This window comes from Cucurbita moschata, unplaced genomic scaffold, assembly GCF_002738365.1.
Source record: "Cucurbita moschata cultivar Rifu unplaced genomic scaffold, Cmos_1.0 Cmo_Scf00018, whole genome shotgun sequence".
Lineage (NCBI taxonomy): Eukaryota > Viridiplantae > Streptophyta > Magnoliopsida > Cucurbitales > Cucurbitaceae > Cucurbita > Cucurbita moschata.
Genome location: NW_019268534.1, coordinates 2,659,134 through 2,682,799, shown reverse-complemented (window position 1 = coordinate 2,682,799; position 23,666 = coordinate 2,659,134). Strand labels below are relative to the sequence as shown.

Sequence of the window (23,666 nt, the reverse complement as noted above, 5' to 3'; positions counted from 1 at the left end):
AATTTTTAATTTTAAATTTTTTTATTATCAATTCTTAACATGCAAAATTAAAATGAAATAATGTGTTTTAAAAAAAAAAAAAAAAAAAAAAGAAAAAGGTTTTTTTTCTCTCCCTCTTTTCCATGTCACCTCCCAATAAAAAGAAAACTATATTAAAAAATTTCCTTTTTTAGTTGCTTTCTCCAATATTTCAAATTAAAGTGAAAGATTATTTATATAAAAAAGGGGGAAATTATTACTACTTCTGTGAAGCTGTCTTCTATTAGTTTGTAAGTTTATTATCGATAAATGTTTAAACTTTTAAATTTCATTTAAAATAATAATAATTTAATTTTTTTTATTAAAATAAACTTTCAATTTTGAGTAAAAATAGTTCTAATTATAAGTTTTTAAGTGGATACATACTTTCGACACAAAAGAACATAGACATAGTGGTTGTCCAATGAGATACTCTGCATAATAATCTACTACTTCATAATAAGATAGTACCTCGGGGTAGCCACCCACATATTACGTGCTTACCACTTGTTTTATTTATTATTCTTAGTATTTTAGTTATTTTCAAAATAGGATTTCTGCTTGTTTTATCGAACTCATTTCATATCATGGTTCAAACGTTAAAGATGGGGTTTCGGAGAAGTACATGAATGAACTAAACCCACGTCCAAATGAGTGATTCTGAGAGTAGAATGACTAAGAAAGGCCAACAAGGTGTTAGTGGCTCAGTTATACAAACTTTATAGTTAAGCGCGTTTTACTTAAAGCTAAGATTACTAGATGTGTGAGTGAGGAAAAACATGGATAAAAAAATGACAAGTGTTAGTCAGTTCGGGTAGTTGTCACGCGTAAGAAGTGAAAAACATAGGTAACATGATCATGTCGCACCGAGATGCAAAAAAATTACGGAGACATTTAAATCTGAATTTTGATTTTTGATCCGAACATAATAATAATAATAATAAATTTTGAGGTTGGTTAGAATTTGGAAGTGGCAGCTTTGATGGGAATCTTATCACGGGTCCATAATCAGACAATAATTGTGGCCAACCCCTTTTCATTTTACACCCTTTTTTTACCTCTCTAAATTATTAATTATTTCATATAAAAACATTAATTATCATTTAAAAAATTATTTATTCTTCATTTCTATAATTTTTAAATTTGACAAATTATTTGGTTCTAGATTTATTTTATATTATTTAATTATTAATATAATAAACTTAATGTAGAACATCCTTTAATACTTTAGTATAAAGTAAGCATATATGAAAGATAAGATTTTAGAGACCAATCATCAAAATAAAGGAATCCACTAAGTATATTTTAGTGAAATCTATTAATTAATTATGACGTCATATATTAATATTTAACCAAAACATTCTCTCTAAATGCACATTTGACTCATTTTCAGCTTAATTATTTTTCTTTATTTGGTCATCTTTGACTTTCAAATTATCCAATGCTGCCAATGGAAAACTGCCAACCTCTAACTCTTCAAAAAAGTCCCATCTCTTGAACCAATTTTTAGGTAAACAAAAATTTAACCCGACAATCGTAACTGGTACGTTAGGATATATTCCAACGACTTTCGTATAAAATGATGGACGATTGATCGTAATGTATATATTAATTGATACGTCATTAAAACTATACCGTTAGCAGATATTATTCGCTTTGGTCCGTTATGTATCGTCGTTGTAAGCCTTATGCTTTTAAAAGATTAGGGAGAAGTTTTCACACGCTTATAAAGAACGTTTTGTTTCTTTTATATATATATATATATATATATATATTATAGAGAATAGTATGCGACTTTAATTTATATTATCTGCGAAATAATGTCCACTAAGTATTAATTAAAGTCCTTAAAATATTTGATAATCTTAACAACAATTAGTGGCTTTAAAAGTGGATTTAGACAGCATTGCCCACCTTCCCAATCTTCCAACTGCATTTGCCCATTCTATCGTATCTTTTTCTTATTTCTTTTATTCTTTTTTTATTTAGTTTATTATTATTAATAAATCTCAAAAATAAAATTTTAAGTGTTTAGAATTTATTTTTATCAATGGAAAATAAATAAACGGATCTTAAAAAATAGAATAAATCAATCAAATAATTCGAATAAACTCAACAAAAAAAAAAAAAAAACCAAAGTAAACGAAAAGTTAAAGACTTTTATAATTCACATTTTATTTAAATTAGATTAATTTTTTGTGGCGAGAAAAATGATGCCTGAAATAACTTTATTTAGAATAAACTTTGACTTGGGTTATATTAATTTATTTTTTTAATGTATATTTTCTTAGATATCTTTTTCTTTTTACATAATTAACAATTTAATACTTTGATGAGAATTTAATATTTATTGTGATATATATGATTACAAGTTTAATTTAATAAAACTTCTTTTTTTTTTTGGAAGATTGAGTAAATAATTAAAATACATATATTTATAAACTAAAAAGACATGATGATAATTTTTGTGGCAAAAGGAAATAATTTTGTTATAAATTTAAATTTTGACATTATAACTAAATATTCACTGTCACCGAAATTTTTGAGAAAAATTCTGAGAGAGAGATAGAGAGATTCCAGAGAGAGAGATAGAGAGAGGAGTCCACATGAGGGCATTGTCTGAAAGCATGGAGACTGAAAGACAAAGAGCAGTAAATGAGCTTGTCGGGTAAGTCAGCTTTCATGAATACAACATCGAACCTTTCCATTCGAGCATAACTCAATTTACGATGATCGAAATCACAAATCTTCGAGGGAACCCCCCTAAGTCCAAGGCATGCAAGAACATGCTCCCGAGGTGGATAATGACCAAAACCACAACCTCGTGAGGTAACCCTAGGTCTAAGGCATGTAAGAACACGACCCAAGTTAGACAAATGACCAAAACCACAAATCCTCGAGGGTGTTCAAGAACATGCCTCCAAGGTGGACAATCGCACCTTTAGCTCAATTGCTTCATATGTTAAGGCTGGATTTGTAATATTTTAAATTCATACCTATTGTATATTATCCGCTTTTTCCCGTTACGTATGTCGTTAAAACGACAAATCCTCGAGGGTGCCCCTAGGTTTAACTTTTTTTATGGTCCATTCTAAAGTGTAATCTCTTTCTCTCTCCCTCTCTGCCATTTATTTTTCTTCAAAAAAATTTAATTTTCCCCCCTTAAAAATAGCGCAGTGCATTGTCCATAATACCCCTGCTTGACTTCTGTAACTGGGGACAAGCAAGATGGCGTCGGCAGTTAGTGTTGGACAGTAGCAAACTGGGGAAGGGCATGGCGTAAAAAAACATATCAACAACAACAATTTAATTTTAATTTTAATATTAATTATAATTAAAATTACAATTGTGCCCTTATTTCTCTCTCTGCTAAGTGGCTGCTAAACACACTTATTCTGGGAATCAGCCACTATCCCATTCTACTCCAATTTTCCTTTTCGATTCCATAAAGTTCTTCAACTTTTTCCTCTCAAAATTCAGTGAAATGGGTACTCCAAAGCTGCTGCTGCTGCTGCTGCTAATGCTGGTTTCCCTGTATCTGGTGGCGGCGGCTGGGAAAGCCTCCCGCCACAGCCACCGCCACCGGCGGCTGGAAGCTCACACCCACATGAAGAAGCTCAATAAACCGCCTCTCAAGTCCATCAAGGTCATAAAGCTTCTCAATTCTTCAAATTTTGTGTTTCTTTTTTCCAAGAACAACTGAAAATGGTTTTTGATAATAACAAAAACAGAGTCCAGACGGCGATGTAATCGATTGTGTTCATATGGCTCATCAACCAGCTTTTGATCATCCTCTTCTCAGAAACCACACGATTCAGGTCTGTTTTTTCTTCTGGGTTTTTTTCTTTTGTTCTGAGGATGAAAATGGTTGTTGTTTTTTGTTTCAGATGAGACCAAATTTTCATCCAGAAGGGGTTTTCAGTGACAGTAAAGTAACTTCAAAAGCTTCGATGACTCAATTATGGCACTTGAAAGGAAGGTGCCCAGAAGGGACGATTCCCATTAGAAGAACGAAAAGAGATGATATTTTAAGAGCAAGCTCTGTGGAAAGCTACGGCAAAAAGAGGGCTCATGCCACTGTGAAACCAAGCTCCATTGATATCGATTTCAATGGCCAAAATGGACATCAGGTACTTACAGAAACAGAGTATTTTCACCATTCCCCAAAAGGGTCTTTCTTAAATCTCCCTTTTTTTTGCTTTTGGAGTTGTTAGCATGCAATAACTTATGTTGAAGGAGGACAATACTATGGAGCTAAGGCAACTATGAACGTTTGGTCACCCAAAATCGAACAGACCAACGAATTCAGCCTCTCGCAGATTTGGATTCTTGGAGGAACTTTTGGGGAAGATCTTAATAGCATTGAAGCCGGTTGGCAGGTTTATAACTGTTCTTAATTATCGACTTTTTTCTAGAAATTTGGCTGAAAGATTTCGATTATCTGAGCAAGTTTTTGTTTGTTCTTCTAAACAGGTTAGCCCTGATTTGTATGGAGATAACAATACTCGACTTTTCACTTATTGGACTGTAAGTTGTTCTTGGTGTTCTGCTTTCAATTTTCATGAATTTTGATTCAAAACTCTGAAGAATTGAACTTGGATCGATGTTTCTCTCTAACAGAGTGATGCATATCAAGCCACTGGTTGCTACAATCTGCTCTGTTCTGGGTTTGTCCAAATCAACAATGACATAGCCATGGGTGCCAGCATTTATCCCATTTCTTCTTACAAAGGCTCTCAGTATGACATTAGCTTGCTCATCTGGAAGGTGAGTTCTAAGAAAAATTTGATTTTTCCACAAATTTTGAGCTGGGTTTTGATCAAAACAGGAAAAGAATTAGAACTCTCACGAACCCACTTGAATTTTCTTCCAAATTTGAGCTGGGTTTTAATCAAAACAGGAACAAAACAGGGGAAACAGGGGAAATCTCACTTATTCTCTTGAATTTTCTTCAAATTTTGATCAAAACAGGGGAAACAGAGATACCCACTTGAACGTTCATCAAAATATGAACTGGGAGTTCATAAAGAAAACAAAAACTTTACAAATTACAAGTGATTTTAGCCACCTACTCGAAAACTTTGATGAAAACCAGAGAAAGGCTGACAAACATGTCCAACTTTTTGCGCCCATCCATTAAAGTGTTCTGAGTTGTTGTCTAATTGGTAGGACCCTAAAGAAGGAAACTGGTGGATGCAATTCGGGAATAGCCACGTTTTGGGGTATTGGCCGGCGTTCTTATTCTCATACCTCACCGACAGCGCCTCCATGATCGAGTGGGGCGGCGAAGTCGTCAACTCCGAACCCGACGGCCAACACACTTCCACTCAGATGGGCAGCGGCCACTTCCCCGACCAGGGCTTCGCCAACGCCGCCTACTTTCGGAACATCCAGGTTCCTTAATCATCCCTTCCCTTCATAAACTTGATTAAATTAGGGTAATTAATTATCATCTTTGTTAATTGATGTTGGATTAAGCCAGATTGTTGGGGGTTCCAACAACCTCCGGGCGCCGGAGGACATTGCAACGTTCACGGAGCAACCAAGTTGCTACGACGTTCAGACCGGCAAGTCCGACGACTGGGGCAACTACTTCTTCTACGGCGGCCCTGGCAGAAACCCAAACTGCCTTTGATTTTAAATTATCAAATATATATATATAAATGCATTTCTTGTGCATTATTAATTAATTATATATATATATATATATATTGATGTTTCTTTTAACTGATCAATGCTTTTCTTTTCAATCTCTTTGGGAAAATTGTGTATAAGTCTGCTTAATTTCTTCTTCTTTTGAATTAATTTATATAATGGATTCCATTCCAGCTGGTTTTATTTTGTTACAAAACATAAATAGTAGAATCTTCCTATTTTATGGTTCATTTTTCTCCATCGTTGAATTTTTTCTACTCGGAAACATCAATCCGTTTATTCGGGAGAGCAACCATGAATTGGCTTCATGCCACAATGGTCGAATAGACATGACGATTTTGTGAGATCCCACATTGGTTAAAGCGGGAAACGAAACATTCCTTGTTAGGGTATGAAAATCTCTCCCTAGTAAATACATTTTAAAACTATGAGGTTGACGATGATATGTAACTAGAAAAAACGAACAATATCTGCTAAAGGTGGGTTTAGGTTGTTACAAATGATATCAGAGTCAAACACTGTGTCAGCGAGGATCCTGGACTTCCAAGGGAGATGAATTGTGAGATGTCACATCGATTGAGGAGGAGAACGAAACATCTCTTGTTAGTGTATGAAAATCTCTCCCTAGTAAATACATTTTAAAATTATGAGGTTGACGATGATACGTAACTGGAAAAAGCGAACGATATTTGCTAGAGGTAGGCTTAGACTGTTACAAATGATATCAGAGTCAAACACTGTGTCAGCGAGGATCCTGGACTTCCAAGGGAGATGAATTGTGAGATGTCACATCGATTGAGGAGGAGAACGAAACATCTCTTGTTAGTGTATGAAAATCTCTCCCTAGTAAATACATTTTAAAATTATGAGGTTGATGATGATACGTAACTGGAAAAAGCGAACGATATTTGCTAGAGGTAGGCTTAGACTGTTACAAATGATATCAGAGTCAAACACTGTGTCAGCGAGGATCCTGAACTTTCAAGGGAGGTAGATTGTGAGATACCACATAGATTGAGGAGGGGAACAAAACTTCTCTTATAAGGGTATGTAAACCTTAAAAATACCCGTTTTAAAACCTTTAGTGAAAGCTCAAAAGGGAAAACTCCAATATCTACTAGCGACTTGGGCTGTTACAAACTTTTTACACGAAGAAGGTGGGCGACAAAGAAATTATTCTTGAGATCAAACGTGCCGACCTTGGACACCTATAGTCGAGAGCGAAAATAGACATGTCGATTTTTTTAGCGAAGAAGATGAGCAGCAATTGAATTATTTTCGGAATCAAACGACATGTCGATTTTTTTAGCGAAGAAGATGAGCAGCAATTGAATTATTTTCGGAATCAAACGAGGATTATTAGGAGTGAGTCGGAGTTGGGCTAATTTTGGGAATTTACTGAATACTCTATTCTTATATTCTAATTTTATGTTTCTTTTTATTTTCTTGTTTCAAGACTAATACCACGGTAACGGCCAGGCCTAGTAATGCAGTCAATGCGTGGATGGGCTTCTTGGGGATTTCTAGGGCCCATTTGAGATTTTAAGCCCAACAAGGAGGCCCATATAGGTGGGCTTCTCACTTATATATGCATTATTTTCTTTTAAAAATGATATTATTATTTGTTAGGTCAATTTTCACAAGTGATCATAGCGAAAATGAATCTAAACATTTTCCTTTCTTTAAAGACAATAAATTGAATTAAGTACAGTTTAAGACACTTGTCCCAATATTTTAAGAATAAAATGAAAATATTATAAAAAAAATTAGTTTAATTAGTTAATAATCAAAAGGGAGTGAATTGTCTTGTAAGGAAGGGGATAAGAGGATGTGTTAGTCTAGATTTAAATGTCATAGGGCCTAAGAGTAGGACCCTTCATTTACTCAAAACATAAAAACATTATTTAAGTATCCAATAAAATTAATTTAAATTCAACAATTCTTACAAAGGGAGCGGAGATGTTCGAAGAGTTGATATTATTTACTTTCTTGGTCGGATGGGACACGTGGGCCAACCCCATCTCATCCGTCTTCATCATCTCGCCGCCGCCGCCGCCTGCGGCGTTTATCTCCGAGGTATGAAGTGGGTTTCTTTCAAGTTTATTCCTTCCCTTAATCTTATGGTACAAAATAAGTTTTTTTTAATTCTAAGATGAGAGATATTTATTTCAATACGGTAAGGTAGAGATGTTCGTTTAAACCGGAAACGAGGGAGAGAATGAGAAGAGATTTTCTCGATAAATGAAGACGAGATTGTATTCCTGTTCTTATTCTCTGTTCCATCCCCACTTATATATATATATATATATCTATTAAGATATATTATTTATTGAATATATTTTAGATATTATATCTTAATATTCTTTCCTTTATGATTTCATTTAAAGTATATTTTATTTTATTCTCAATATTTAATCCGTTTATATTTTCCTTGTCGGTAGGTATTAGTTGATAGCTTGTATTTTATTCAAAGGAAATCAATATCAATAAGAATACATATCATTCCAATTTTTAATATATTTATTTTTATTACAAATTACAATAACTCAATTATTTTATTTTTATTTTATAATTATATTTTAGTAACTTTTTCTAATAAATTTAAAATTTATGAAATTGGGATCAAAACAATAATTTTTTTATGTGAAATACTAATATTCACATTTAATTTTTTAACAATTATGTGGGTGTATGTGAATATTATATTAGATTTTTGTTTACATTTTTTTAAATAAAATTATATTGTAAAATGAATAAGCTCCAATAAATTAAAAAATTCTGCCCTTTTCTCATTCTCTGTTTTGAATAATAAGTTGAAAAAAAAAGATTAAATAAACAAATAATAATAATAATAATAATAATAATAATAAATGTGTATACATTTAAAAATGTGAATAGGTAATACCCAACCTGCATTTACAAAGAGCAAGAGCTACTCAAGCGGAGCTTCCACTTCCAACATGCTTCGCCAGTGGATCACGTGCAGAGCAGTAGATGCAAACGACGCTGTTTTGATCAACAATCTATCTCCAAAAGCTTCACCGAATCCGCCCTCATTGGAAAAATCCAGAAACGCCGCCGTGTTTTGCAGAGACGACGAGTTCGGTGGCTCCGCCCGAGTTCCTCGGAATTCTTGGGATGGGAACCTCCAAATCCGCCGCCATTACAGCCACCCAAGTTTTCGGTAATTTCATAAACTTCCCGTTGAATTATGTAAAAGTTCAAAATTTAATCTCGATTGTAGAATGATTCATTTTGATCCTATATATACATAGGAAAAGCTTCGACGATTCAAGGAAGAAGAGGCAGAAGGAGAGCGGCGGAAGAAAGGCGGCAGCCGCCCCGATTTACAAGCCAATGGCAGGACCGAACTGCTCGTAAGCTTTTCTTAATAATTTTTAGCCTTCCATTATAGTTTAATATAATACCATAAAATATCATGTTTTATGTTTTTGTTAGAGGAACACGACTTTCCACAATGTATGATGTTGTCCACTTTGAGCATAAGCTCTCATGATTCTATTTTAGGCTTCTCCAAAATGCCTCATTGATTATAAACCATAATCATTCCCTAAATTAACCAATGTGGGACTTTCATCATCCAACACCTCCCCTCAAACAAAGTACGTCTCCTCTTAATCGAGCCTCGACTCTTTTTTTCTTTTGGAGTCTTAGTCATTTTTTGACTATGCCTTCGAGGAGGCTCGACTCCTTTTCTTTTGGAGTTTTTTGTTTGACATTTGAAGATTTACCAATCTATTGACACGACTAAGTTTAGAGCATGACTCTGATACCATGTTAGACGAACACGACTCTCCACAATGGTATAATATTGTCCACTTTGAGCATAAGCTCTCATGGCTTTACTTTGAGCTTCCCTAGAAGGCCTCATAACAATAGAGAGAGTATTAACTGATTATAAACTCACGATCATTCCTAAATTAGCGGACGTAAGACTTTTATCATCGGCCAGTTTTGAGTTTTATGAAAATGGGGTTGAGTTTTTTGGTTTGTCAACGCCAAGAACAAGTCAATTCGTTCTTTGAACGGTTTTAAAAGACATGGCCTTGGAAGAGTTGAAGAAGCAAGCCATTTTTAAAAAGTCGTCTCTTTTAGAACGGGAGGAATACCATTGAATATAATATTATATATAAAAAAAAAAATGCAGGTTATGTGGGAAGACTTTCAGGCCGGAGAAGATGCATTCACACATGAAATCGTGTAGAGGACTCAGGTCTCTGACCAAGACTGCTTCAACGTCCAACAAAACGACATCGTCTAAGTCAACCACGACACCAACTTCCGACAAGGATTCGGCTTCCACCTACCTGTTGACCCACTGAGAATCTCATGGTGTAAAGCTACGAACAATATTGTACTATTTGAATGTTTGTGCGGAAGAATTTGCCATAGAAAAAATGAGCTGAAATAAAGCTTATTTTATTGAATTATTAAATTTTATTCAAATTTTTGTTTTTAATTTAAGCAAAATTTTAATAAAATATGGGTTTGTTTATTTTCCGACATTAATTAAAATTAGCAACTCAATTTCAATATATATTGAAATATCTTATAAATACATAAAAATTATTGTGAAATAAAATAAAATATAGATATATATAATTGTATGGAAAGTAAAAATGTAATTTTTTTTTAAATTAATTATAAACACGTCAATCAATATTAATTCAATTCACAAACTTTCATTTAATTAGATCTAACCCATCTAAAATAAGTTCATAAGTCAATCCAATCCGTACAAATAAATTAAGTTAATCGATGAACAGGGCTAAGCGATCTGCCGAAGCTATGGTATGTAAAAATGCATCGATAGGGGAGCGTTCCGCCTTAGAGGGAAGCACCCGCGCGAGCAGTGGTGGACAAAACGGAAGCGAGAATGTCGGCTTGAGTAACGCAAACATTGGTGAGAATCCAATGCCCCGAAAACCTAAGGGTTCCTTCGCAAGGTTTGCCCACGGAGGGTGAGTCAGGGCCTAAGATCAGGCCGAAAGGCGTAGTCGATGGACAACAGGTGAATATTCTTGTACTACCCCTTGTTGGTCCCGAGGGACGGAGGAGGCTAGGTTAGCCGAAAGATGGTTATCGGTTCAAGAACGCAAGGTGCTCCTATTTTTTCAGGGTAAGAAGGGGTAGAGAAAATACTTCGAGCCAGTGTTCGAGTACCAGGCGCTACGGCGCTGAAGTAACCCATGTCATACTCTCAAGAAAAGCTTAAACGACTTTCAACAAAAAGGTACCTGTACCCGAAACCGACACAAGTGGATAGGTAGTATTCGAGTCATTGAATTTTTTGGATACTTATAATGAAGGTTAAAAGAGTATGCTTAGACACTAAAGAAAGAGATCTAAAATATGGCATACACATAGTTTGATTGAAGATATAGTTATAAGAGAAGGACGAACGAGGTCAATTTTGAGTTAAGTTTTTACTCTAAATTTCGAAAAAAGTTAGTGTTCGAAATTTTTACTACAGTCTAGTCATTGTGATCCTTGAACTTGTATCTCTACCGACACGAACGAGCGAGTGGCAATGTGGGCATGTTCTAAAAGGAACTTGTAGAGTTTCTTCCTCAATTGCTCCATTTTATGATCAATCTCAACTTTGCTTTCAATCAACTCATTCATCCATTCGTTTACCCTTTTGAGCTGCCTAAGAAGACATGCAATCTCAGCACCTTCTTCCCTTAACGTCCCCTCGAAACTATTTCCAAGCAAATCCTCCAAGTATTTCACAAACCATCGACGCGAGACCGAGAGTAGTTCCATGGCTAGTTCAGCAGCCTCTTTTAACCCATTTCCTCTACGCCACTCTTCCTTTGCATGCAAGCGCTTAGCACTAGAATCATGTAGATCGTTTTTGCGATTCGTGGGGATCGGTTTAGGGGAATGGTTTTCAAAATCGAGTTTCTTCATTGTGTTCTCAATGACAATGTAGACTTGTCTGTCTCGAGGTTGTGTTTCGAGATCATCTTTCGTCTCGAACAAATTGAAATTCGAAAGATTTGTAGCAATGGCAGCCTGAATCCATGAAGTGGCATTGATCTTGTTATGGCCACCGTTGACTAAATTTGAATCAGCTGATGGCATGTTGTTGAGTAGGGAATTCAAGGATGCGTGTGCTTGTTGGATCCTCTCATAGAGCTGTAAAAATTGCTCAACCAATGACCCACCAGACACTTGCTTTGAAGATTCCGATAGTTCTGCAAATAAACTGCAAATCAACTATTTAATGCATGGAATCCGGAATAAAATTATATTCTTTATTGTCGTCTCCACTTATTTTGTATATATAAATATAAACATATGTGTACCGGTGTGCATAGACACATTGTTAGCATCGCACAACAACACACACTCGATCTAGATGAACACAAAAAAACAAGATAGAGAATATTAGTTAAAGGTTTTGTATTGATGACTACAGATATGCCATTTTCAAAATATATGGTTTAGTTTAATCTACAATATATAACTATCTATATAGCTTTTTACTATATTATACCTATTTAACAATTTATTTATATGTCATCACCAAATATAGTTCTATATAACCGTTGACTAAACTATAAATAAGCAACAGACTCCATAATCTTAGGTGTACATGTTCTAGGTTGAGTTGAGTTGAGAGATTTTTAACCCAAAAGTTGAGATCCGTGAGATAAGTAACCCAATCGAACCCAACCCTCTAAGTAACTCAAAAGTTCGGGTTGGTTAGATAGATAACTCAATCCAAAAAAATTTACAATCCAGTCCTCTATTTTTGAATTGTTTGAGTGTTAAAAAAATTATTTACAAACAATTCATAATTATTAGATAAGATAAAAGATATTAAAAATTTAGAAAGAAATACAAATTAAATTATAATTATTTTAAAAAAAGTAAATTCTTAGTCAAACATAATTCAAAATCCATCGAACTAAAAACAACTGATATCAACTTTACGGAAATTCAAATTTTCTATGAAAAAATTTATAATTCAATCTCTAAAAAAAAAAAATTAAAATTAAAAAATAGACAAAAAAGAAAATAATAATAATAATAATAATAAGCGTACCACATGCAGTGGAGGACGGCTTCAATGGCTGTTGCTTCTTCCAACGCATCAACGGCCGTCATAAATGCAAGATTTCGACTTCTAACGCTTTTCTGCAAATATTCCCTCACCGTTTAATTTTCTTTTTAATATAATTTTTTAAACTCCACATTTCCGAATTTCAAGAACTAAGGCGGGAGTTCAGCCAATGAAAAATTACCTTTCCAGCAACGGCCACCGTCGACGGCAGCGCCCTCCACGCAATACTCTTCTCCGACCAACTTTTCAAATCCACCGCCACTGGAATGGGGCGGTTTACGGCCGCTAACTTCACATCTTTGCGTTTAATAACTGTACTCGTCGGCTTCCGTACCAATGAGGCCTCATCTTTAGTTTTTAGCGGCGAAAACTTTAACGCCTTGGCCGACCCTTTCTCGGAAGAACCCCTCCCCGGTGGCGAACCGGCGGCTTTTACAGCTGTAGAAGCCGGCGGAGTCCCACGGTCCCAACCCCGCCGCGCCGAGTCCAAACTCAACCTCCTCCTCGGCTCCACCGTACGTTTCGAGAAACCATTAGCGCCTACAGCGGCGCGTGAAATCGGGAGCAAGTCGCTGGAGACCAAATCAACGGGATTTCCAACGCAAGGTCTTCTTCTAGAAACCGGCTTCAACCCACGAAGAATCGGAACGCGAGAACCAGACCGGCCCGGGTCGAACCGGGAGACATGAACGAATTGACCCAACTGAATCTTATCGCTGTAAATTAAATCCAAGTCGTCGTCGGAAATGGAAGCGTAAGCGGAATGGAGAGAATCGGAGAGTTTCAAGAAGAAGCCTCTGGTACGAAACGGATCGTTTTGGTCGTCGTCGTCACCGGCACCGGGAAGAGAGGGGAGAATCTGGAGGACTTGGAGAAGAGGCGTCCGGTGCTCGCCGGTGACTTTGGAGTCTTTATTACCGGCGTTTTCGATGAGCTTTGACAGAACGCCGGGGGTGAGAGACGCCATTGTTATCAATTTAATATCAACGACGACATGGGAGGAGGATTTCTTGTTTCTTGCAAGCTCAAGAACAGGGCCTGATTTTAACCAGTGTGAAAATTTTAATTAAAAAAAAAAAAAAAACGGAAAAGGACACGTGTCGGAAGGAGAAGGAGGCTTGACCTAGAGATATACGAAGTTTGAAAAGTGAAAAGGAGATGTAACAGAGCCCGGTTGCCGAGATTCATGCCCATCCTTCACTACAGACAAACGTATCTCCATCGCTTCACTTTTTATTTATTTATTTATTTATTATTATTATTTATAAATTTATAATAAATTCATTTTTCAAATATAAACCCATTTTCCAATGCTCTTTAATAACAAAATCTAATTGGTTGAATCTATGGTAACACCTATGGTTATGGGTTATTTTTTTAAAATTATTTTCTCGATAATTGGTCGACTAAGAATGCATGAACTTTATAGTTTTAATACCGAGATGGGTGTAACATGTCAAGTCCATTATCAGTAAATATTGTCTTTTTTAGGTGTTATATTTTCACATCACAAATGTTTGTGATGATGATAAAAGAGATTGGTAGAAACCAACAACCACGAGACTGGGAGAACTTGTGAATGTTTTAAGGGAAGATGTCCAGATAAGATCAAGATTCAAGAGTGTAGTCTAGGGAGAGTCTATATTTGAGACGAACCCTTATGTCCCGTATTGGTTGGGGAGGAGAACAAATCACCATTTATAAGGGTGTGAAAACCTTCCCCTAACAGACGCGTTTTAAAGTCTTGAGCGGAAGCCCGAAAAGAAAAGCCCAAAGAAGACAATATATGCTAGTAGTGGATATGGGTCGTTACAGTACATTTCAATTTTCCTTTTAGATAGAGTTTGATGTAACGGATGAGGTGGAGATGCATGTGGGCTCTATCAAATATAGGGGTACCGTCACACTTGAGTCTAAATTTCCTTTTGTACTTATCTTATAAATCTTGTATTTCATATATTTAAATAGTTTGATCGAGTAGTATGGTTTATCTCTTCTTTTTTTATTAAAATTTTACCATCACATTTCATTGATTAAAATAATTATAAATTTGTATTAAAATGTAAAAAGTTTGTATTTAAAACTTTGCAAAATATCATATTTGTTTTTAAAATTTTATTTTAAAGATTGTACAAATCACATCGGATTATTGGTTGAGAAACTCGAATATAGTTCACAACCCAATCCAAATAGGATTGAATTGGATTGTTCCGTTCTTATATTTTTAGTTTTAAAAAGATCATATTTATCCACAATAAATGTAATATTAATAATTAAAATCTCATAAAGCCTATGCACTGCATTACTTACCTTGGTTACAAACTTCAAATATTCTTAATTTTCGTAATAATCTTAAAACTAAGATAGGGTTGAGTTGTAACCCTATTTTCGAATTGGTTGGGTTGACCTTAAAAAAAATGTCAAATCCATGAACTGACATGAGCTCTCAGTTTTTCAAAAATTTAACCCCTGTTAAATCTAGAATAGATCATATTTATATATAGTAAGATAATCTAGTGATTTACTAGTTTGTTACCAAATCTATGATTATTTCATTATACACATCTATAAATACATGAGGTCGTGACCCTAGATCATTGTGCCATTCAACCTAACATGAACTCTCAGTTTTTGTAAAAAATGTCAAATCCACGAACCGACATGAACTCTCAGTTTTTCAAAAATTTAACCCCAACCTAGTTGGAAAAAGAATCTGACTCAACTTAAGTTTTATGATTTTAATTAGATAGTGAGGTTATTGAGTCATATAAACACTTGTATTTCTCAAAAACTCGCACTAAAAAGACCTCCTACACCATCACACGAAGTGGTCGTATATGAAGTTAGTCAACCAAAACTTGTAAAAATTCATGTTTAATCTATGTTGGTTATGAATTAATTTTTACCCTTCGTAACCTACAAGGTAACAAAGCAGTAGAAGATATCTAAGAAACCCAATTAAAGAAGACATTAAGCACAACCCTGTTGAACCAAGCAAAAGGCAACATCATTACTCCTTCATTTGAATGAAAAGATGTTTGGTAATACTTATGAAAATTACACCAACCCATAATGCACCTGATTTGTGACCATTTTTCTTTGTAAACAACAAACAATCTCTAAACAAAAACGACTCTACACCTTTTTGAAATGCGTTTAAAAACCACCACCTTCATTGTTTCCTAAGCAATCTCATTCAACCTTTGATTATATATTTATATTTCATTTGTGAAGCATATGGGAGAATAAGAGCATGTCTCATAAACGCCATTATGATATCTCCATGTCAAAGAGAACAAGAAAGCCAGCCAAAATCCAAGATGAGATTCAAACCGGCACATCGAACAATGACGATCAATACGAGAGGTTTGGCACAAAAGAGTTCGAGAACAACGACCATAAAAGCTTAAAACAGCTCATCAATGGGGAAGGAAAAACGGAAATAGGGTCGGACGAGAGGAACGGAGAAAGGAACTCGCTCGGAAAACACTTTAGTGAGGAAGAGATCAACAGTCTTCAAATTGTGAAGAAACAACATGAAGATGGACTACATGGAGTGAAGCTGAAAAAAGTTGTCGGAAAATTTTTGAGAAATTTGATCAAAGGTGATGGTGATCGACACCAGCTGATGAAGAAGGCAATTATAAAAAAATCTTTCCCCTAAACACATTATTTCTTAATGATTGTATATGAAACTATATAATATTGTATAAAGTTTATTGTTCCAGTTCTCTTTTTATATCATACATTTTAAACCTAACTTATTTATGTTTAAATTGTTTATAATATATAAAAGACGTTAAAATACATAGTCAAATTCAATAATTATGCCAACCAATGGTGTATTTATTTTAGAAATAAAAATATTTAAATATTTAAAATTAATTGAAAGATTTTCATTTAAAAAATGTAGTGTCCTGTAATCTCTTTTCGATTGGTAAGGTGCGAGCATGGGTTGGGAGGCAACGCTACAACGTCCTGAGCCCGTGTTTAATGAGGTTCGTGCTGGTCTCCGCCCAACCGAAGTGTACGGGGGAGAGCGCACGGGTTGGGATGCAATTTTGGGCCAATTCACGACAAAGAAAGGCCCATATTATCATCACAAGAAGCCCAAAAGGCTATCTATCTAAAAAGCCCAATTGTTATCTCGTAGTGGTAACAGAGCCCAATTTCCTAGCATCCGCTCCGCATGGCCCATTGGACAATTCTGGACCCGCTCCCAATTCACTTCATTAAGATTAAATTTCAATTTTGAATTTTTTACGGTTTGGTAAAAATCAAGTATTTTTATATTTTAGGCTTAATTAATAAAATACAATATTTTTTTCTCTCTAAAAAACATTTCAAAATTTTTATAACTTCCAATAATATTTTAAAACTAAAAAAAAAAAAAACCTAAAAATACATTTAAACTTAAAAAATTAAAAAATATAATTACACTAAATAGTTAATACTTTGTTTCAAAAATACATTTTAAAACTTTAGAGAGTGTTCAAAAGTTTTATTAATATACTTTTACTTTTTTAAAAAAATTAAAATATACTCTTATCTTAAGAGTAACGTTCAAAGTTTAGAAATAATTTATGAAGTATTAATAAATAATTTTTATCTATATAGACGGTAATATATATATATATATATATATATATATATATTTTTTGTAAGAAATCTCATATTCTTATGCATTAAGATTTTCTTTTATTTATTTATTTATATTTTGGTGTTAGAAGTGAAGCAACTTTTTGAGGGAATCCCAACACAACACATGACTCCAATTGGTCAGCTATTGTTGTGTTCTTGTCTTCTTTGTCTAAACAACATTAAAATATATATATATATATATATAAAAGCGTGGAAATAAAGGTGAAATGTCCAGTCAAGACCGAATGAGACGGAATGAGACCGAAGAGAATAGAAGAGAAGAGAAAACGAAATAAAGAAACATTTATTAAAGCTTAGGCGACTTGACTTTTTTTTTTTAATAAAATTTACATTTATATTATACACGATAATAAATATTATTTTGAAGTTTAAGAATTAAATTAAATGAAAAAACAAAAATAAAATATTTAAAAGTTGTACATAAGATGCTAAAGTTGGCTTTAAACCCATACAAAGACGGTAAGGAAAAAAGACTTGATTTTGTAATTAAATTACTATTATTAAAAAAGAATATTCTACACACTAAGCTTCGTCATGGGTCACGATTTAATTAACACCATTAATTTTTTTTTTTTTCCTCAAAAGACACGTGTCAATGTTTTACTGGGTTACTCCAATCACAAAATTTAAAATGTTTTTTTCCCCAAAAAAGTAAGTGATAAAATGACGTGGCCCTCGTGTTTTCCACCTGCCATCTCCTTTTTTGCCTTCCAATTTTGCTCTGACTTTTTGCTTTTTAATAATTACTTTTTTAATGACATGTAAAAACGGGATTGCCTAGGTCGCTTCATGGTCGGTCGTACGTGGCGGGCTTCTATTGGGTAGTAGTTTAGCCACCACATCCTTTGGAATTATCTCGTTTAATTTTTCCAATTTTAATGTCTAAAATGCATTATTTAGTATTTTATATTTAAAAAGTTTGATAAAAATATTTTAATAGATCGAGATTGGTAACGATGTGGGTGGAACAAGCATACTGCTACGTGGAGAGATAAAAGTAAGGAATCCCAAGTTCTCCCGAGTATTATAAAGCCTCGTAGCCACATAAATTTTCACACCACACCTACCAAAACAAACACAATTTCTTCCTAAATCCTTTGTAAGCTCTCGAAGTAGTCAGCCATGGCTGTCAATGGAGACTCCTCCACCTCAAATTCCGACTCTCAGCCCACTTTTCCTCTTCATCTCTGCTTCTTCTTTCTCATCCTCTTCATGTTCTTGGCCTTCTCTTGGCACTCGACTTACGAGTCCGCTGTTGAAGGCGTTTTCGATCAGCTCAAGCTTCTTCTCATCGTCTCGCCACTCCTCCTCCTCCTCCTCCTCCACTGGCTCTCCAATGGTGAAAACGGCCGCCTACCGCCCCTCGTCCCCCTACCGGAAAAGGACTCGCTCCACCGCGCTGGAGGGACACCGTGGGGAGTTGGGTTTATGTTGGTTATTCTTCTTTTCATGATCTCTTACCAATCTTACTTCCAAGAACGATGGTTTCCTCTGTTGAGTCGGTGATCGGATTGTATATCGGAAAGTCCAATCTGTTGTCTAGTTGTCGTTGAAGAATATTCTCTTGGGATTCTGTTTTTTGAAGAACAAGAGTTTAAGTAGAGATGTGTCGGATCTTGTCAGCATAATATTTGTTTATGTTCATCGTTAATGTAATTATTATTATTTTTTTCTGATTTAGATATAATCATATGCATAGATCAAGGCTTTAAATAAAGTTCTTTACTTTTATTTTTCCACGAAGTGCCCTATTAAACCCTAATACTTGCTTAATCTATTGGATTAGTAATCTTAATAGCTTAAATTATACGTCTCGTCATTCATTCATCACGCATCTTGGAATCAAATTTATACCATTATACCCAATCGAGTCGTGCAACGTTAACTACATAAATCAATAAATCAACACATGGTATAACGTCTCATGTCCAAAATTCAGATTAGGATTTAGAATTCGAATTTGATACTTGATAGAGCTAACATTCTCTGACACATAACCATGTTACAAACTAACACGAGCTCTTTTGGTATTTTTTTCCCCTCGTTTGCATGGAAAATTTTCGGTTCACACAACATTAGAATACTCCAAGCCAAGCATGCTTAATTTTGGATGTTTTATGATTGTGTCATCGAAAATGAAGATACAGCTTGTTGGTACATGTAGTAACTTCGGTTCTTTTGACTACTCTAAGGTATTGGTAAAAGTAACATTTTTTCTGATCCCGAACAAGTTAAGATTAGATGTAATTGGTAAAAGAAATTAATTGGAATTGGAACAATTAAGAGGAAGCTCCAAATGTGAAGATGTGGGTGAAAATTCATTTATGAAGTTGAAGCCATTGAAAACATTAATTACAGTGGTTGAACGGTAATTAAAGCATGTTGGGAGGGTTAATGGTTTGAATCCTAATTATCCAAATATCCCATGAAAATATATATATATATTTATTTATTTCAATTTTAATTTATTATAGTTGATGTTTTCCGTACATGTCATTGGGGTGTTGGATAAAGATGGGAGAAAAAGAAAATGAGAATGGTGGGTAGCGAGATTCGAACGATGGCGGGGAGAACAAAATTTGAGGAAAGCTACAATCTACCAAATAAAGTGAAGGGAATGGCGGACGGACCCACAGGGGCAGCCCTGCCACTAACCACAACCACTGCGCTAAAACCCAATTTCAAAATCGCACCCAAATTTCCAAAATCTCTCTTATCTTTACCCAATTTTTAGGGGCGGGATCGATTGGAACGCCAAAATTCAGCGGTACGTCACTTCAGGTGTGGTAAAAACCATGTCCTCCGCCTCCGCCGCCACCGCCGCCGCCGCCGAACGGCACACCTACTGGTGCCACGAGTGCGATATGAGCGTCACTTTGGTATCTCCTTCTTCGTCTTCTTCGTCTTCTTCGTCTTCTTCTTCTTCTTCTTCTTCCTCTCTCCTTTGCCCTCACTGCCTCACTGACTTCCTTGAACACATGGATTTCACCATACCCACTTCTTCTTCTTCAATTTCCGACCACCCCGGTTCCTCTTCTTCTCCTCCAGATTCCGATCCGTCATCCTTCGTCATCGTCGACCCTCTTCCGACCACCTCCGATGACAATTACCTCCTCAGCAGCCCCCAATTCCTCCGCCTTTTCCAGCAGCTCGCTGATTCATCCGATTCGGATTTCGCCCCGTCTGTACCCTTCAACCCATTTACTCCGATCAAAGCCTCTGTCATGGCGATTCCCACGATTAAAGTCTCCTCCGCCATGCTCGAGGAAGACCCAATTCTAATTTGTGCTATTTGCAAGGATAAGTTCCTTCTTGAGGTGGAAGCCAAACAGCTCCCCTGTTCTCATCTCTACCATCCTGATTGCATTCTTCCATGGCTTTCAAATCATGATTCGTGCCCTCTTTGCCGCTATAAGCTTCCTTCTGATGAACCTTCGGATCATGTGAGATGTAGAGGAGCAACTATGGCCTTGTTGAGGGCTAGGGACCTGATGCCTCAAGAAGATAGTTATGGGTTGAGGACTACTCTTGAACATATGGCTAGAAGGCATAGTTCTATTTTTAGTGAAGGAGTTCAAGTGGATTCGTCTCAATCTCCCACTCAGTTGGGGGTTGCTGTGATGGGAAATGGGGAACAGACTGACAGTGTTGAGACTGTTTCTAGTGTGGCTACTGATGATGGGATTGTAATTGTCAATAGCAGTGGTGATGAAAATGGGTTTGTGGTAATGGATGGACCAATAAACGAGGATGCTGGCACCTTAGCTTAGGATATTGGAGTTTCTCCTTCGAGTTTTGTTTCTGCAAATTTGAGGTTTGTGTTCTTCCATTTTACTGCTGTTCTTTATTTGTTCTTCATGTTCTTGTAGTTCATGTTGATGTGGGGGATTTCTAAACTGAATTTGGAATGAACAGAGCTTATATTTGATTTAAACTAAGAACAGATAGAGTGGCTTGTGATTGAGTTGAGTTCTTAGAGCTTTAGAACTTATTGACTGGCAGGTTTGATACTCTTTTCAGGATTTATGATATCTGTTATTGGGCTTGTTACTTGAAACATCCATTTAGAGCATCTTGGTCATAGATAAGGATTGAAGCTTGATCCAAGCTTTCAGCTCTTAGTTCCTACCGATGGCTCTTTGGGTGATAGGCGGCGATGATGCAAAAAGATGCAAATTTGAAACCATTTAACAAAGCCCGTGATGAACATTTCCAGAATTTTTTGAACTCCTATAGAAAAAGCTAACCCCGAGTTGGATCAGATTGACCACTTTTAGTTCCTTCCTTAAAACCTATCTCAGCCTCTTTTTCTTTTCCCCATCAAGTATTTTGTTTCTAGAATGAGAAGATTTAGAGCCCGAAGTGCCTGAAAATGGGGTTTTAATGCTAGAAAAAGGGGTTTTGAGCACTTAAAGACTAGGTTTTTTGAGCTGGATGAACAAATCTTAGATGCTCGAGACAATAAAACATCTTTTCAATCCAAAAATCAAGGAGGAAATATGCTGTGAGATCCCGTATCGATGGGAGAGGAAAATAATTGTCAGCGTCCTCGCTGGGCCCCAAAAGGGGGTGGATTGTAAGATCCCGTATTGGTTGGGGAGGAGAACGAAGCATTGTTTATAAGGATGTGGAAACCTATCCCTAGCAAACGTGTTTTCAAAACCTTGAGGAGAAACCTGAAAAGAAAAGCCCAAAGAGAACAATATATGCTAGCAGTGAGCTTGAGTTGCAAGATGGGTGTGCTTTTAACTTTGTAGAATATTTCTGGCATGCCTTCTTTATATTTGATGATCATAGGATTAAGTGTACCATCATAGCATATTTCTGGCTTATCTTAACTATATAGTCCTTCAGGCTCTAGCCTAATCTGTCTGGATAACCTTAATATACAAAACTTAGCATTGCAGTAATTGTGTACTGGCTTAACACATCTCCAAATCATGTCTAAAAGATCAAATACTTGTTATTCTTTTTGAAAACGAAAACGTTTGTCGTTCTTTACCTTGCATAACGTCTTTCGTGTCATGTTTTTATGCAACTACTGAGCTCCTATGAACTGCTAGAGTAAGATTTCTGGTTCTACTGTCTGAAAAACAACCTCAAATATGACAAGCTTACTCGAAGAACAGGATCTGTTCTGCCCTTAAGTTCTAAAAAACCGCATTCTTTGTGTTCTGTTTGCTTATTTGTAGTGTCATTTATTTATGACTGCAGGTAATGTAATAGGATATGGTTGTTAGAGGAATCTTAGAGAAGTACCACAAGTAGGTGATTGATTGGAAGTGTAAATTGCTACGGAGAAGGACTCTGCTTCTTCTTCTTCTTGTTCATCTTTGGTAACAATGTCTCTGCATAATAAGAGTTGAACCTTATTTACAGTGTTATCAGCTGCCAATGTTTCCCTCTCCCTTCTTCCCCAATTCTCTGTTTCAGTCATGGTTTGAGTCAATGAATATACATCTATATCCATCTCTGTTATAAAGCTCACCACTTTGAATACTATTTTGATCCTTTCGAACTTGTTCGTGTAATAAATCTTAAAATTAGTCTTCGTCTTCATCGATAGAAATAAGATTGACGTACGCTAATTATTACTTATTGGAAAGTATGAGTCTTTATATTCATGAGTGATCGGGTCGTTTGCTTGTACTTTAATTATATACTCGTTAAATAACGTCTTGATCATATTGTATTTGATTGTCAAGGTAACTCATATTGTAATTTTAGTTAGGTAGTCACTCTTTGCTTCATTTCCCTCGGATTTTGTCGTTTTTTTTTTTCATTTCTTCTATTCATAAGATAGCTTTTAATCTACGTTCTAATTGATTTAGCCGCGTCCGAATCTGTTGTATTCTGTAGAGATCTAGTATGATTCGGCTTGGAAAGTAGTATTTCGACAGTAGGGGCATGGCATAGGTCTTCGCCTCACTTTTTGGGCAAGTTCACGGGTCAATGTTTTTGCCTACCCCAACTGATAGTAATTGGGTTTCCCTCCAAATCAAAAGCAAAATGGTTTGCCTCTTAGGTCGAGCCATGGTGGGGAAGGTTTCTACATGAATTGAGGGTGGATATTATTCCATGAGGAATATTTAGTTGGTAGAGAAAAACAAAATTCCAGTTTGCTTGGAAGCGTCAACTGTTGAGGGGCAGGCTTCAACTTCAACTTCGACTTGGACCCGCCCACCATTTGTGTAATGTGCGAAGGAATATGCGATGTGGGGGTGGGGGGGGGGGGGGG

At 35.7% G+C, this 23,666-nt stretch overlaps 6 protein-coding genes across 6 annotated transcripts; 5 read left to right on the top strand and 1 right to left on the bottom strand.

Annotated features, from left to right (window-relative positions):
- The first annotated feature begins 3,435 nt into the window (after positions 1-3,435).
- LOC111455822 lies at positions 3,436-5,860 on the top strand. The gene is made up of 8 exons (XM_023097442.1): positions 3,436-3,664; positions 3,750-3,836; positions 3,906-4,148; positions 4,233-4,397; positions 4,492-4,545; positions 4,639-4,785; positions 5,188-5,412; positions 5,501-5,860. The coding sequence occupies exons 1-8, from the start codon at positions 3,503-3,505 to the stop codon at positions 5,651-5,653; spliced, it is 1,236 nt and encodes a 411-aa protein (XP_022953210.1). The 5' UTR covers positions 3,436-3,502; the 3' UTR covers positions 5,654-5,860.
- A 1,641-nt stretch (positions 5,861-7,501) lies between these two features.
- LOC111456325 lies at positions 7,502-10,076 on the top strand. The gene is made up of 5 exons (XM_023098153.1): positions 7,502-7,505; positions 7,624-7,749; positions 8,572-8,857; positions 8,949-9,050; positions 9,842-10,076. The coding sequence occupies exons 1-5, from the start codon at positions 7,502-7,504 to the stop codon at positions 10,014-10,016; spliced, it is 693 nt and encodes a 230-aa protein (XP_022953921.1). The 3' UTR covers positions 10,017-10,076.
- A 967-nt stretch (positions 10,077-11,043) lies between these two features.
- LOC111455821 lies at positions 11,044-13,792 on the bottom strand. Its single transcript, XM_023097441.1, has 3 exons — positions 12,948-13,792; positions 12,749-12,840; positions 11,044-11,905 (listed from the first exon to the last, which is right to left on the bottom strand). The coding sequence occupies exons 1-3, from the start codon at positions 13,731-13,733 to the stop codon at positions 11,173-11,175; spliced, it is 1,611 nt and encodes a 536-aa protein (XP_022953209.1). The 5' UTR covers positions 13,734-13,792; the 3' UTR covers positions 11,044-11,172.
- Positions 13,793-16,019: 2,227 nt separating this feature from the next.
- Positions 16,020-16,430, top strand: LOC111456324. The gene has a single exon (XM_023098151.1). The coding sequence runs from the start codon at positions 16,020-16,022 to the stop codon at positions 16,428-16,430; it is 411 nt and encodes a 136-aa protein (XP_022953919.1).
- A 2,120-nt stretch (positions 16,431-18,550) lies between these two features.
- On the top strand, positions 18,551-18,934 carry LOC111456323. The gene has a single exon (XM_023098150.1). The coding sequence runs from the start codon at positions 18,551-18,553 to the stop codon at positions 18,932-18,934; it is 384 nt and encodes a 127-aa protein (XP_022953918.1).
- A 1,064-nt stretch (positions 18,935-19,998) lies between these two features.
- LOC111455823 (E3 ubiquitin-protein ligase RING1-like) lies at positions 19,999-22,987 on the top strand. The gene is made up of 2 exons (XM_023097443.1): positions 19,999-21,242; positions 22,643-22,987. Exon 1 carries the CDS (start codon positions 20,224-20,226, stop codon positions 21,196-21,198), a length of 975 nt encoding a protein of 324 aa, XP_022953211.1. The 5' UTR covers positions 19,999-20,223; the 3' UTR covers positions 21,199-21,242; positions 22,643-22,987.
- The last annotated feature ends 679 nt before the right edge of the window (positions 22,988-23,666 follow it).

Coding starts and splice junctions, on each gene's coding strand:
- LOC111456323 (XM_023098150.1), top strand. CDS start 18,551: ATGGCTGTCAATGGAGACTCCTCCACCTCAAATTCCGACTCTCAGCCC.
- LOC111456325 (XM_023098153.1), top strand. Junction 8,858..8,948: donor TACAGCCACCCAAGTTTTCG/GTAATTTCATAA, acceptor ATATATACATAG/GAAAAGCTTCGACGATTCAA. Junction 9,051..9,841: donor ATGGCAGGACCGAACTGCTC/GTAAGCTTTTCT, acceptor AAAAAAATGCAG/GTTATGTGGGAAGACTTTCA.
- LOC111456324 (XM_023098151.1), top strand. CDS start 16,020: ATGTCTCATAAACGCCATTATGATATCTCCATGTCAAAGAGAACAAGA.
- LOC111455823 (XM_023097443.1), top strand. CDS start 20,224: ATGTCCTCCGCCTCCGCCGCCACCGCCGCCGCCGCCGAACGGCACACC.
- LOC111455822 (XM_023097442.1), top strand. CDS start 3,503: ATGGGTACTCCAAAGCTGCTGCTGCTGCTGCTGCTAATGCTGGTTTCC. Junction 4,546..4,638: donor GACTTTTCACTTATTGGACT/GTAAGTTGTTCT, acceptor TCTCTCTAACAG/AGTGATGCATATCAAGCCAC. Junction 4,786..5,187: donor TTAGCTTGCTCATCTGGAAG/GTGAGTTCTAAG, acceptor TCTAATTGGTAG/GACCCTAAAGAAGGAAACTG.
- LOC111455821 (XM_023097441.1), bottom strand. CDS start 13,733: ATGGCGTCTCTCACCCCCGGCGTTCTGTCAAAGCTCATCGAAAACGCC. Junction 12,841..12,947: donor CGGTGGCCGTTGCTGGAAAG/GTAATTTTTCAT, acceptor GAATATTTGCAG/AAAAGCGTTAGAAGTCGAAA. Junction 11,906..12,748: donor GCCGTCCTCCACTGCATGTG/GTACGCTTATTA, acceptor GTTGATTTGCAG/TTTATTTGCAGAACTATCGG.